Raw genomic sequence first — 15,164 nt, forward strand, 5'->3', positions numbered from 1 at the left:
ATGTAATGTCGAGCTAGTGGGCCTTTTTTGCCTGGTGTCTAAGTCGCGGGCATTATTTGCCCTGCATCTACCATGTCAAGTTTGTGCATGGTCACCTGATAATAGGCCCTATAGTGGGCCGTGGGCCTATTCTATCTGACGTCGAGCTCTCGGGCCTTGTTGGCTTTGGGTCTAGTTCATGTTTTGCATGATTCATGAGCTGTAGGCCTACAACTCGTGGGCTGTATGACTCGTGGGCCGTATGAATCGTGAGCTGTGTGACTCGTGGGTGTTGAGCACATGATGTTCACCTAAGTATTATTCTGTAGACACTCTCAACATTCAGTTGTTCCAAGAGAAAATAATGCGTTCTCTCTGAAATAATTTAACCAATGTCAACCATGTCAATTGTGTATCTACGAACATCACGTTAAAGCCATTAATACCTTGACCTTTTGGATTTCCGCCCAATCGGATGATGATAGTACGTTATCTTTGGCGAATGGACATCAGGTGTTTCGAAAGTTTCGGGGATGATACGCCCACTGCCGCACTCATTGCCAGCCATGCACTGCATCTTCTACACTGGCTACATATTGCATTATGTAGTGGTTTATGCATGGCGTCTATCTATTGTAGTTCCGTAGTCAATGCAAGCTGTTCGTATACACTATCCGTGTGACCTCTTTGATTACCGAGCTCCTGCCGTTTAAGGAGGGAATTTGAGAATGGAACTTCCTAATTTCAGCCTTTGTGCAACCCTGAGAGCAGGAAACCTCCTACTCATTCTAGGTAAGCAAAAGGTTTTTGTTTATCAAATAGAGCGTCTTATACGGTCGTGCGTCTAATTGCAGGTGCATAATATTTGAATGTACATGTAACTCGGTATTTAGGCCTACGCACAGGTACATTTTAACAATCATGAATATATTTAAAGAGCTTGCTTCCAAAAGGCGCTAAATACATTGAAAATGATGGATTTAGCGCCTGTTGGAAGCAAGCTCTTCGTTTATACACATACACTAAGATATTGATATTATTGATATTTATATTGATATTGGTATATTTTATGTTTCATAAACGATACACTGAAATAGTTATCGAATAGTCATCACATTACCCTTCCGCTTCCTATAGTATTTACTAGAAATCTGCCTTCCCGTTTCACTTATCTTCTCCTTCTTAGCCCTGCCCCCATAGTCAGCATGGTCAGACTAGACAAGATTTTAACAATTATGGCGTACAAACAATGGGCGAAACATGATTATTTGATAAATCATGAACAACAATGCCGAATTGTCACGCTGCGATGTACACGTATTACTCAGGAGGCGAAACTAAGAGGTTATTGTTTCTGATCCATCGAAAACAGTGCAATCTCCTCCGTATTTAAGTTGACTGTCAAAACAAGGTTTTGTACAAGTACAAGGAGAATGGCTGAAGTTTCATTACGGGTGAACGTCAAGAGCTAAACACACAGCCTAGGAGCTATAATACAGCCCACGGGTCACAGTACTACCCTTGAGTCAAACAACCTACGATCGACTAGACATTCCTTGAATAAAACCTGTGAGCTCGATATTAGTGGATAAAAGAGATTTCATAAATTTCGAACACGAACTATTTTTAAGGCAAATAAGCCCCATGCGTTCGATATAATATTTACCCTCCGAGCTCGACAGGATAAACAGCGCCATCTACAAATCAAAGATGATTTACGCAGTCTGTGCCGAGCTTTTGTTTTACTTGGTGCCTAGCTCTTAGGCTTTGTGTTAAGTTGACTGCATGACTCGTGAGTGTATGACTCATGGACCATTTTTCAATGTCGTAGGCTATGACTCGTATGTGTCGAGCTCGTGGAATGACTCCTTTCATTATAACCAGTTGTAAAAAAAAGAAGAAGTTGTGGGAATAATTTATTTCACAATTATTGGCCGGAACCGCATAGAGTATATCATCTCAAAGGTTTTAGTTTGACCTCCACAGAAATCTTAACTTATTTTCTATATTTGAAATCAAATCAATATGAATACATTGTATCATTCACGTCGAGTAATTGTGAAGATAAAGTTGTAATAACGTTCATGATTTTCATGGATTAGGTGATGCAGCTGTTGAAATATTGGCAAAAATCCTGTTTTTATGTATGTATTCACGTTCTTTCTCTTTGTGTGTGATGCAAACCTATCGGATATTGTCAGGTGCTGCTTCAATCACCACATTTAATTTGCTTGATTCAAAATTGTGAAACGGTGGACTTCTTGTCTTCTCTTTCACAGCATTGGTCTGTTTTGGTTGTGATGCTCAAGAAAACGAAGGTAAGAAGTTGTGTGTAGTTATAGCCTCATCTTGATGGGAACTTGAATTAATGGGGCACAAGTGGTATAAAATGAAAGTGATCTCTGAGAAATCTTTGTGGTCATGGTCATGGTAGCCTTTTGTCAAGGCCCTCTCGCTGTATGGTGAAGAGAGCCCAGCTGAGTGGGGTTGCGCGAGGGCCTTTTGAGATCTGCTTCGCATCCTTTTGTTAGCCCTTTGAATTACCGACTTTTGCTCCCCGATTTCGGGAGCAAAAGTCGACCGACCAATCAGCGTGTCTGTCTGCTCGAACCAGATTTGAATAGAGCGAATGCACGCCGCTGCCGCAGACCTCACAGAACTCTACACACAGAGTGTGTAGAGTTCCGTGGCAGACCTCCTCGGGTGGTCAGTGATGCATGCGAACAGGCATGACAACACCAAGGCTGAGGATGCGGGGAGCGCGCCATTCCATTGGTTCACCGGAAGCCATTAAAATGAGTATTCAGAAGGGTTCACGTGTCATGAATAATAATGTGTGAAGCAGATCTCAAAAGGCCCTCGCGTTGGCGCGCTCGGCTGGGCTCGCTTCGCTCGCCCATTACAGCGAGAGGGCCTTGACAAAAGGCTATGGTCATGGTAGCTGAAATGGTTTGTGAAAATTAGACAAGATGAAATATATGGATTACTAGAGATGGCTCATAGAATATCGTTTTTAAGAAGGGATGGTCAATGCAGCTTGTAATTTTAAAAGCGCACAAGCATGCCAGGACATAATAATGATGTCCTTTCGTTGCATTTTGTTTTCTTTTTTCCCTTGTGTGACAAAAGCTGCTTTTCCCATCGATGCGAGAATTTAACAAAAAAGGCGCTCAAGAATAGCGACGATTTTGAATGAGACAAACCCCGAAAATCATTTTTTAGCAGGATCCTCGCATTTCCATGCCCCCCCCCCCCCCCCAAAAAAAAAAATGGAATGTTGAAGTTCAGTTCAATAAAGACTTTCGGAATGATTTATTGAAGAACCATGATGGCGTTGATGATGATGATGATGGTGGTGCCAACTCAAAACACTGAGAGCGCGCGCGCGAGAGAGAGAGAGACAGAGAGAGAGAGAGAGAGGTAGGGAGCGGTATCTTGCGCTCTGACTGAGAAGCCAATGATTGACCACCATTCTTACTTCTTACCATGTTTCTGATGCAGCGGCACAGGATGTGGTGTTCTTTGCATCTACAAATAACGCCATTTTCAAACATGAGTCCAACTCTTCGACATTCAGGCGGCTCCCAATATCGGAGCTAGGAGGACCGTACGCAATCGACGTCGATCTCGAAGCCAGGCTGATCTTTTGGACGGACTTTCACAATTACCAAATAAAGAGGGCTGACCTCGACGGTGGAAATATGCAAATCGTCACATTCACAGGCAGCAGTAAGTTGAAGTCGAACAGCTAATTGGTGTTGTTACAGACCATGTGGCATTTGCCCTGTTGGGTTCGAATTTATTTATAAATATTATGAGAGACAGGCCTACAGCGGATATCTATGCTACTTGTATTCATTATTTTAGAGTACAAATTGTTATACAGCTCGTATTTTTATGTGTATGTGTGTGTTTTACACAGACGTGCCATGGCCCTTCTGGACAGCTCGTTTGTAATGCCTTACTTACTGATGCAGTGTATATTTTTGATTTGCATTGAATAAATAGGCAGTTAAAGGGAATCAAACCGGTATGTCTTGTTCGTGAAATCTGCGGCACAATAATCGTATTGGATTTCCATTTTACTGAAAAAAAAACAAACACATGAACAAAACCAAATGTGCTGTTTCCCGCTTAAAATATCGGCATTTAACTCAAAGTGCTACAAAATATTCTATCACCTGGCAACTTTCTTTGAAGATAAGCCTCGCTGATCCAGCGCCCATTGCGCTGTTCATCAAAACTTCCAGGGGGATGGGACAGTTCGCCATGAGAGGGCGCTTTGGGTATTAAATTATCTTGTTTCCCGTTTTTTCGCGAGGTCCCCGCCGAATCGCCGTAGACCCCAAAGAGAAGGTTGTTTACTGGACTGACACGGCTACCGACTCCATCGAGGTGGTCAAATACGACGGCTCGGGAAGACGGCGGCTCATCAATCTCGGAGCGAATAAGGATCCACTGGGCATCGTAGTACATCCCACTCGAAGGTACTGTGCCGTATGACCCCAAAAATTACAACTTGACCCTCTGCAACTTTAGAAATAGTGAATCAATCCAAATGCAAATACAGGGTACGAAACTATAACTCATTACCCACATCTTACAGAAAACCCCATTCGATTTGTTTCAGTGGTCAAAGAGAAATAAGGAATTTTGTAGATCATGTCAGGAATCTCTTCCCTCCATGTTCTGTCTATTATGTTCACACACAAAAGCATCCAAGTGCTAAACTTGGAAGAATCAGACTCATGACATGCATTACAACAATCCACATTTCTCTGTGACCGCCCAAATTGAATGGAGTTTTCTGCAAAATAGAGCTAAGATGTTATATTTTAAGACCCTGAAGTAGCATTTAGACAGTTTACTCATATTGGGTGTTACCAATGCGAAAATCTGATTGTAATTTTGTTTTTTTGTTTTGTTTGTTTGTTTGTTTGTTTGTTTGTTTGTTTTTTTTTTTGGGGGGGGGGAAGGGGGACATACTGTATATCTTACTGCGCTCCTGCGCTCACTGACTCGTGTTATATTAGCTTGGGAGTTCTCCTTTGCAGATTCACACAGAATAAGGTCGGAAAGGTAAATGACGGTGACTGGGAACTAAACCCATTGTCTCCGTTTTACCTCCCCTGAGGTCTGTTTTTTTTTTTTTTTTTGGTCTGTTTGCAAAATAACGCAAAAAGTTGCAAACAGATTTGAATGAAACTTGCCGGAAAAGTTGATAATGACACAGGGAACAGACGATGAAGGTTTCTTTATTGCTTGGCGGAGGTCTGTGCTCTCCGAGTGCTTTTCTATTTTTTTTTTTTTTTTTTTTTTGGTTACAGCTCGTTATTCCGAAGGTTCGTTATTCCGAAGATTCTTTAGTCCGAAGGTTCATTACTCCGAAAATGAAATAGTGTTTGTTATTCCGAAGGTACATTAATTTGAAATTGAAATAAAGTTCGTTATTCCGAAGGTTCGTTGATCCGAAAATAAAACAAAGCTTGTTGTTCCGAAGGTTCGTTACGGACCCTATATCACTTCGGATCAACGAACCTTCGGAATAACGAATCCTATTTCATTTTCGGATTAACAAACCTTCGGAGTAACGAACCCAATTTCATTTTCGGATAAACGAGCCTTCGGAATAGCGAACCCTATTTCATTTTCAGATTAACGAAACTTCGGAATAACGAGCCTTCGGAATAACGCCAAAAATGTTCGGATTAACGAACCCTTTTTCATTTTAGGATTAACGAACCTCTAGGTATAGGAAATTTGTGTGTTTCGGATTAACGAACCTTCGGAATAACAAACCTTTCGAATAACGAACCTTCGTAATAACGAACAGCACCCCTTTTTTAACCATGTCCTTCCAGCATGACTGATGCATCGTGACGGTATTTTAGAGTCTCATTCACAGCAAGGTCAAGGGAGAATTTTAAACAGAATGATAATGAAAAAACTTCCTTTCAATAATTTTTTTTTTGATCTTGCATTACCCGATGTCACTCAAAACGAGGAAAATAGTGCGTACCATAATCATAAAGGCATATACACTTCATGTGCCTATAGATAACAGTTAATATTCTGTAATACAAGACTTCTGCCGTGTGTGTGCTGAGATGTGGTTGTTACATGTATTTTATAATGTCGCTATTTCATATTTGCGTAGCCGATTGATACGTCTTTGTTTTGTAAATAGCTTTTATTTTACACAAAGCTTTTGCTATAAAGTACAGATAAGTTTGTTAGTCGTATCGGTGTCAAGGAAACTTCCTTGTTAAGTGGAATCTTCAGGCATTCCTTGGCAAAAAAACAACAACAAACAAATCACTTTTTGAGAGAGTACACGAGGTACATCTGCGTTTCTATTTTATGATATAAGTTTGTATGCATTTCATAAGTAATGAAGAGGACTTCTGGAGTGTATAGGTACCAATAATATTGATACATTTTCGTCATACATCTTGCTTCAGAGAAATCTATTGGGCAAACACGAGAGTGTCCTGCAGGAGCTACTATACTGGCATTTGTCGCAATCTTGCCGATTACCGACAGATCCAGAAGGCCACTTGTGACGGAAGCAATGTTGAGACTGTGCACCAGCTCAGGCTCACGCCGAATGGACTCGCTTTGAATCAAGCTGGTGAGGAATTGAGAGAATGCGGTTAACATTTTTTACCCAAGAGTGCAGAGAACAAGAGAGAACCAGTGAACGGTTGATCAAACTCGGAATACAAAATGAATAAGAAGAGTAGAGGAGAATTTTTAGCATTTCAGAAAACAGTTATAACAACCAAGATTTTATCTCCTCAGATCTCTCCCCACTGGTTTGTAATAAGCATGACAAAGAAAAATACAACGATGAATGCTCTTCCAAATAGCTCTATACCGGATATAACCCTCTTCCTTCAAAACCAAAACTTCCTTCAAAACCAAAACTCAGCATTGCTTTTATAGTTATTATCACTAATTGGAATATATTGATTCGCGTATAGTATAAAGCGTAGTTATTGTTGTTCGTTCAAAAGGAACTGAAAAGATTTGTGTGTAGGTCAAAGAGTTTATGATGCAGTGGCATTGTCATCATATTTCTAGACTTGATCGATGATCAGGATGATTGGGATTGGAATTTTCCCTAACGAGCAAAACTGATTGATGTGAATAAGACTGACACCGACGGAAAGAACCAATTTTATTAATCGCCAATATCATCACAGCTCGATAAGTGATTAACACTCCCCTTTCTTTTATTTCCTTTTTGTATGAGCGGAAAAACAAAGAACAGATTCCCAAACATCCTTAAGTTTTCATACATTGACGATTGATTGCATGTAGCTTAATAGTAACAACATTGGCTTGATCTTCACTGGAGACATTAAAGGGTTCACAATTAACATGTGTCCTTTCTAGTCTTTGCAAAACCACGACTGGGAACGTTTCATGATTCAACATTGCTTAATCAGGGGGCTTGCCTTGTGTGTAACGATGAAGAGAGACGTGGCGCTGCCATTATCAGGACAATATAATTGTTTTTCTTTTCTCTATAAATAATCTATGCTTCTGAAGGATGAACAGTAGGCCTAGTTTAGATATGAGCAGGCAGCATTACTGACTTCTCAGACATTCCACGATCCCTGCCTCCAGGAACTAAACTCTACTGGTCTACCTTCACAAGTTCCGACACCTACACCCTGGAAACGGGTGACATCGACGGGAACGAAACTACGACACTGCAGAATCTGCGGTCATACACTCGTGGTGTTGGCTGGTACGATGGCGAGGTCTATTACGCCACGGACAACGGCATCGTTGGAGTCCTTCACGAGAGGAAGAGGACATCGCGGACATACAATCTTCCCACGTCTGACGGGGTCCTTGATGTATTTGTCGGACGAAGAAAAAAGATCCATAGTATGCAATCAACAGCGATATAGTTAATCCCCCGTCCCGATCAAGAGTAAAACAAAGTATCATCATGAAAGAATACAGAAGTCATGCTTAATGTTATACATCGGCAGTTAGTGTGGTATACACTGCCTAATTTCGCTTTCGAAAAAAATGCCTAGTGACATTTGCTGACACCAAATGGTTTACAACCAGTACAATAAGAAAAAGATTTTGTGCCTTTAGCACTCATGGCAATGCCACACTCGGAACATCTTTACGAGTGCAAATTTACACCTCTTAGACAAGGAGGGTGCAAATTCTGGTCTGAATGGTGCAAAGTTTCTCCGGTAAAGGTGCTCCCAGTGTATCACTGGTAAGGTGCAAAGTTGATCTTATTTTTTTTAGGGTGCTTTACACTTCTTTAAACATTTTTGTCATGATCTCTGTCGTAACATTTGAAAATATCACACAATGCACCACTCCATGTTCGTCATGACTGTTGTGAATTAATCAAATGTGCTTTTGAACCCGTTGCCACATAACAATTTATGAGGGTTACCTCTTCTGCTTCCTCGTCAAATTAAAACTATCACTTACGGTGAATTCAGTACGATTGTGGTATAAAACAAGAAACGATGATAACAATGAACAATTATTGTAATAGTGGAAATCGTGTCTTTTGGAATTAGTAAAAATAAAGAAGAATAACATCCAAATATTCTCTTCAGTGTTATCAGAGGCTCCTACCAATGCCTATTATCTCCTAAACCAATAACTACTGATTTTCTAAACAAGCTATGATCACTTTCACTTCCAGAGGACGTATTCAGGACGTGCAGTTTCCAGAGGAGTCTGTGCGGCTGGGACCAGGCTAACGCCAGCGACTTTGACTGGATCAGGCAAAGCGGCAAAGCGGCGGCGAGGAGGGGTAGAGGTCCCGTGTTGGACCACTCCATTCAAGAGAGTCGTAAGCGGAGCTATTTTGCATGTTCAAAATGGGTTTGTTATGGTATCTTTTCTCTACTTGCTGTGGATATGGGTACCTGTAGGTCTACTAGTAAATGCGTATCATAAGCACGATGAATCGCGTAAACATTGAGTGAGACACCGAGGATTGACAGTCACTTGTACCCATGGATTTTGAAATGTCAAATACTCTAAATGAGGTGATGTGGAATAAAAATAGTCCAATTCAAATCATTTGAATATCAGTTCTGTACAACTGCACAGGCCAACCCTGAATCGTCATGTGCCCGGCAGAACACGAACGCATGCAATGCGCGTAGGTATAATAACGCGCGCCTCGCGTGCGCTCATGTCATTCTGCCGGGCACACCTTCCTTGAATCGCGTGGTTAGTGCCGTTCTGCCGGGCACACAATAAAAATGATATTAAGAAAACAAACCAGTAAATAAATATATAAATCAATAGAATATGACAAACTCTAGTGACTCCTTTCTGTGCTGGTTATTCTAGTAAGCGAATATTTGGTTATCATTTCGATTCACCAACACAACGAAAACGACGGGACTCTGTGGAAGAACAGTCATATTTTGCAGATATGGCTGAACGAGCAATCCCCCGTTTCTTCATACTGTGCGTATATATGCAATGTATATGCAACTTGTGTGTATTTTGTTTGAAGACTGAAATAAAAACAATAACAACAACAACGGAACTGGTTTACGTGAGCGTTCGCGCTTCCTTATAATTGCAGGAGGACGATATCTTTTCGTTGACACATCGGACCAAACCCTGGCCTTGTCGCGTGGAGATGCCACTGCCATCATAAGTCCACCACTTGACATGACAGGAAGTGTTCCAAAGTGCTTCCGGTTCTGGTACTACATGACCAAAGCCAATAGCACGTCCTTGAACGTGTTGTTCCAAGCAAACGGTATTCTCGACTCCGAGCCCGAGCCACCGCGTCTGATGTGGTTCACTCATGGGACTGCCCTCAACGAGTGGGCTGGGAGCGAGGTGGAGTTTCCAGTCGACGCAGTCGGCAGGGTACTTGTGCAGGCGGTCGTCGGCGAATCGGAGTCAGTCGAAATCGCCATCGATGATGTCGAGTTTGGGGAGTGCCGGAAAAGTAAATGTTCCCTTTCAGTGATGTATAGGTCTTTTAATGATTCTGGGGTTCGATCCCCTTTCTACGTAACACAGGCTGTTAAAGTAACAATGTTGCGTATTATAACCCAGGTGAGCCTAGTGACTGTTCACTTCAATAATCACTTCATAAACTATCCAATGTATAAATGGGTGAAGAAGATGGAAATCAGAATTGCAAATGAAATTGAATACTGCAAACGTATTTCTATTGTAATTTTATTTATTGTTGCCGTGTACATAAATGCACACCTGCACGGGGGAGGGGGGTCAAAATCTTCGATATTACCTCTTGACTGTTACTACGCGTCATGATTTCGGTATATCATTAACAAAAAATAACAAATACATAGGGATGTACGTTAAACATAGTTTGGATAACAGATGACGAAAAACGACTGTGTTCATAAGATTATTTATGTGAGTGTATGATTTATTTCTCTCTTCATTTCTAAATACTCCAGCTTCTCGACTCTCTTGCGACGACGACACGATGACGATGTTTCTAGACAGAGCTCGTCTTGGCATCTCGCCCAGCGATGAAATCACACTCAGAGATACGTCTTGTCGTGGTTACGTGCACGACAACGATACGATTGGGATTTCAACCGCTTACGATGAGTGTGGAACATCTTACTATGCAAGTATACCCACGCGGATGTTTTCTCCGATGTAGAATGATCCAACTTTGATCACGTGTGACGTCAAATTATGGGATAATATAATTATGAATATCTCAGAGAAGGGTATAGGTGTTTGCTTTTTGTTTGTTTGTTTGTTTGTTTGTTTTTTTCTCCGCAATGTGACAACGCTGTTTGTATCTGGCTGTTCAATGGCCTTTGACCTATTTTGTCTACAAAGAATATTATAAAATATCAAATAACTGCTTTCTCTTTTCTTTACAAGTACACACTTCACTGAGAAGATAGAACGTCACATTTTTACTACTCACCGAATGGTTTAAAAAAGGCGTTAGAAAGTGATTCGGGCTATAAAAAGTAGCACTTCATCATGCGTAACAGCGAACACTTCACCACAAGTTAGGTAAGCAAAACTCTCGACATTGTATGACATGAACACGGGACAGCTTCTACAGTAACTCATCATCCTCAATACAAGCAATTATATTTGACACCAACGAATGATATTTTTTTTTCTTTGTTCATTAATTTTGAAATGTGTTCTTTTGTTGAGACTTTGATAAACCAGTCTTTCGCATAAGTGCAACTGCAGGGTCTTCATCAGAGCCTAGATATAGTGTTTTTCTCCGGTTACTCGAAGGTATGACTAATTATCGCAATTATTGTAAGGACACATTAATATTTTGACCATGTATTATAATATTCTCATTCATTCGAACAAAAAGACGCGATTTCTATAGCTCAAGCTGAATTACAATCATCACAAATGAAGCCTCCTTCTTTCAATGACCTGGTTATAAAGACTTCAGGCCGTTGGATCATTTTATAATACAAATGAATGATAAACCCCAGAGACATTCCTCTACTTGCAACTGGAATAAAGTCTGCCCTTGCAAGACAACTCATATTGGTAGAAGTCGATCACACGGGCTTATGTTACCAGAAATGTGACCATGTGCATTGAAATGGCACCTTGATAGCAATATCCGCCTTGTAATTATTTTCTCCTTTTTGCAGTCTATTTTATTACATACTTCCTCCTCCCTTTTGTTTCTTTCCCTCAATCCCCCTCCATTCCTGATAGGAGAGCAATGATCTGATAATTTTTTCAAACGAAGTGACGGTGGTAGCCAGCGCGGGAATCAGATACACCGACATCGCGCTCCAGTTCAACTGTTCGCTGGAGCGCAACTACCGGGTCGAAATGACTTACCTGAGTCATGGCTGGATCAAGTACGTCCGCGAGCAGGACTCGAGGGACTTCACCGTCAGTATACGCCAGTATCCTGACGTCAGATTTCGGGAGCCGTACCCAGACAATGGCACCCCGGAACAGGTGGGTTACCCGCATTCTTACGTCCCTCTTCCACAGAAGTATAAATGGGTGCTCTGATAAGAGCCGATCCGGACATTGTGCGATGCGCATGCCTCTCGGGTGGTAGATAGTTACATTGCTAACCTGTATGGAAGGAAAATGTAGATTTATTATGTTCACAAACAAGCACTCTGTGAATATTAAATCACCTGACCTTGTTGATTTCACTCACAGGTGTCGGAAGGAGTCGAGATCTTCATAGCTACAGAACTGACGCTGGTCCAGGACATGATGGAATGGGTGAACTCCAGGTGCTGGGCGACGCCCTCGGCTAATCCCTACGGCACAGTACAGCGCCCTCTTATCCAGAACGGGTGAGGCGCTTTGCAGAATCTTGATCAGATAAAGTGGCAACAATTTTAGTGGTGCAGCAGGGCTCCTGTAAAATATAATACATTGGGAAGGGCTTGACATGAGCGGTGAACCTGACCACACCCACACACATACACGGAAAAAACAAGTTGATGTCGGGCCACCAGATTTTCAAATACTTTATCTTTTTGGATCCTCTCTTCGGCTGGCAGTGGCAGATTTCCTGCAAAATACAAATTTTCGCTCTATGAATTAACCACTGAACGATTGTCCATGTTTTGTATATCCCAAGAAGCACAGGACATAGTTCTTTTATCTGATTGGAATATTTTCCAGCCTCAAACTTCTGGTTTTTTTTTTGGGGGGGGGGGGGTGAGGGAGTAGTTAGATATGCCATCAACTAGAGCAAACCAGTTCACGTCAAGCTGAAATTACGTATTTCATTTTTTTTTCTCCACATGCTAGTAATAAATTCAATTTTGACTACACGTGTGAGATCATATGACACTATTTACGCGTATCACTTTTCATGCCTAAGATTTGGTTTGTTTTTTTTCCTCAGAGGTCCTGAAAACGATGTCTCAAGTCAACATGACCCTAACAAATGCATGTTGATATTGAATCATAGCTGCCTCTATAAGCTTTAGCTATGCCGAGCAAAACTTTTTTGATCTTTTTTGATTTGATATAACAGTCAACATTGGTCAACGCAGATTTTCTTGGCATGTTCTTCAACTTCCAGAATAGTGGCTTGCTTTTCATTTGACCCTTTCTTTGCCAATGACCCAAATGTGTACAAATTGTCTGTACATACCTATGGACAGGAAATCAATGTGACACGCAGAGGGTTTTAAACAGCTGTTAAAGTGATCGTACAGTTTTAGTGGAGACCTAATTTCAGGTCTCTAACATTTTTTTTTTTGGTGAGATAATGAGAAACCTCTTATGAAATATGAAAAAGCATGTAATTCTATGAGGAATTCAACGTTTATTTGATGAAAATTGGTTTTGAAATGGCTCAGATATCCAAAAAACAGCGATTCTAATAAAGTGTGGGACCCACACTTTATTACGATCGCTTTGTTTTACTTTATTTTTGGCTGTTTCAGTCATTCCAAACCCAATTTTCATCAAATGAACTTTGAATTCCTCTTAAAATGGTATGCACAGTGTACTATATCATAAGTGTTTTCTTGGTATCTCGCAAAAAGTTAAAAGCCCAGTTCTCATCTCCACCAATACTGTACCATCCCTTTAAAGTATATAAAGGGGTGGAGTGGAGTGTGATTTCAGCATGTCACATAGATGACCAACACTGCTCTAATTTCGTTTTGACTTATACTTTAACGATTGAAGATAATTTTTAGACTGACTGGACTTACCCATTATTTGTTTTTGTACTCAGATGTCCAGTTACAGACGACGTGGCGGTGATTGACGTGGAGAGAAATGACCTTAAGCCGTTTTCGTTCAAAGTTATATCTTTCGCTGATGATATGGAACTGGTAAGCTCTATTTCGATTTCTAACAGCGTGCCTCTTTACATTAGATTCATAATCATGATAATAGGCGTATAGATGAAGTGAAAAAAAAAATGAAGCCAGCATCAGGACGTTTATACACAATACATACATGATATAATATGTATGTATATTACATAAGTATATTTAAATATAACACGCACACACACACACGTGTGTGTGTGTGTTGTCTTCGGTTACAGTATATCTATATAACACACACACGTGTGTGTGTGTGTGTATGTGTGTGTGTGTTTTTGTTGTTGCTGTTGTTTTCATGTACAGTATCGTCAGAAGATATTCATGCGTGGTTTAACTTTAACATCGCAAAGAGCAGGGTGCATAACTCGGTATAATGTGGTCCGCTTCACACCTAACTGGATCCATGGAAGTCCAGCTATGGCTGTCCAGCCATATTCTCAGATTGAGAAATGAAACAATTATTAAACAACGTACCAAAGTTCACATATCCTGTTTGTACAAGTGTTTGTCCTATTCCTTGTTTTTGTGAATCCCAAATAGATTTTTTCCATGTCCAAGAGAAGTTGAGGTAACGACATTAAAGTGGCGAGGTTGTTACCATTGCCATCTCTCTCTGTCTCTGTCTCTGTTTCTAAAGCAGAACTAAACAACGTGATGACCTGTCTCCTCTGTAATCTAAAAAAAAAAAAGGTCATTTAACGTGTTAGCATTCACCATCTAGCTTTTCATCAAAAGTGTTAAACTTGACTTTCCATCATGTGAAAGTAAAGATAGAGAAACGGTGTTTTACTTTATAGCATATATGTGCTGCATAAGTTACTGTATACAAAATTTAAGTGCTTGGTTCATAGATACAATGGCAACTTATAGCTTTGTATTTGTAATCATCGGCATTAAATTAATTTAGCATGAAGGGAGGGTGAAAAGTTATTCACCCGTATCTGCTTGCTATGCTATTAAAAGCTGTTTCTTCATTTTACCGAGGGGCACTTTATCCAAGCTCAAAATTGCAGCTCGACGTAATCTTGACCATTACCACTTTCGTCGGACAGGTGTACATTCATTGTGACGTCATACTATGTATCCAATCGGAGGAATCGGCGTGTCGCAACAACTGCTCGGAGTCTCGTTCACGGCGAGATATTCGCTCAGCTCGAGATGTCAGTCGCGGTCCGTACACAGTGTCACGTGGTCCTTTCATCGCGAGCAGACCTGGTATCCAAGGTAATAATGAGCAGCTCAACATTGTACATACAATGTGAAGAATGCTGGATAAAACAATTCATACCTGTTTTCAAAGTTTGTATGCAGTCCATGGCAGAGAGTCATTAAATCGATTTAGCACGAAGAGGGTAAACAGTTATTTACGCA

At 40.8% G+C, this 15,164-nt stretch overlaps 1 protein-coding gene across 1 annotated transcript; it reads left to right on the forward strand.

Annotated features, from left to right (window-relative positions):
• The first annotated feature begins 707 nt into the window (after positions 1-707).
• On the forward strand, positions 708-14,360 carry LOC140238532 (uncharacterized). The gene is made up of 12 exons (XM_072318436.1): positions 708-771; positions 3,481-3,708; positions 4,301-4,466; positions 6,441-6,610; positions 7,612-7,878; positions 8,672-8,821; positions 9,572-9,946; positions 10,428-10,603; positions 11,689-11,940; positions 12,154-12,293; positions 13,697-13,796; positions 14,334-14,360. The coding sequence occupies exons 1-12, from the start codon at positions 708-710 to the stop codon at positions 14,358-14,360; spliced, it is 2,115 nt and encodes a 704-aa protein (XP_072174537.1).
• Positions 14,361-15,164: the final 804 nt, after the last annotated feature.

This window comes from Diadema setosum, chromosome 15 (assembly GCF_964275005.1).
Source record: "Diadema setosum chromosome 15, eeDiaSeto1, whole genome shotgun sequence".
Classification (NCBI taxonomy): Eukaryota; Metazoa; Echinodermata; class Echinoidea; order Diadematoida; family Diadematidae; genus Diadema; species Diadema setosum.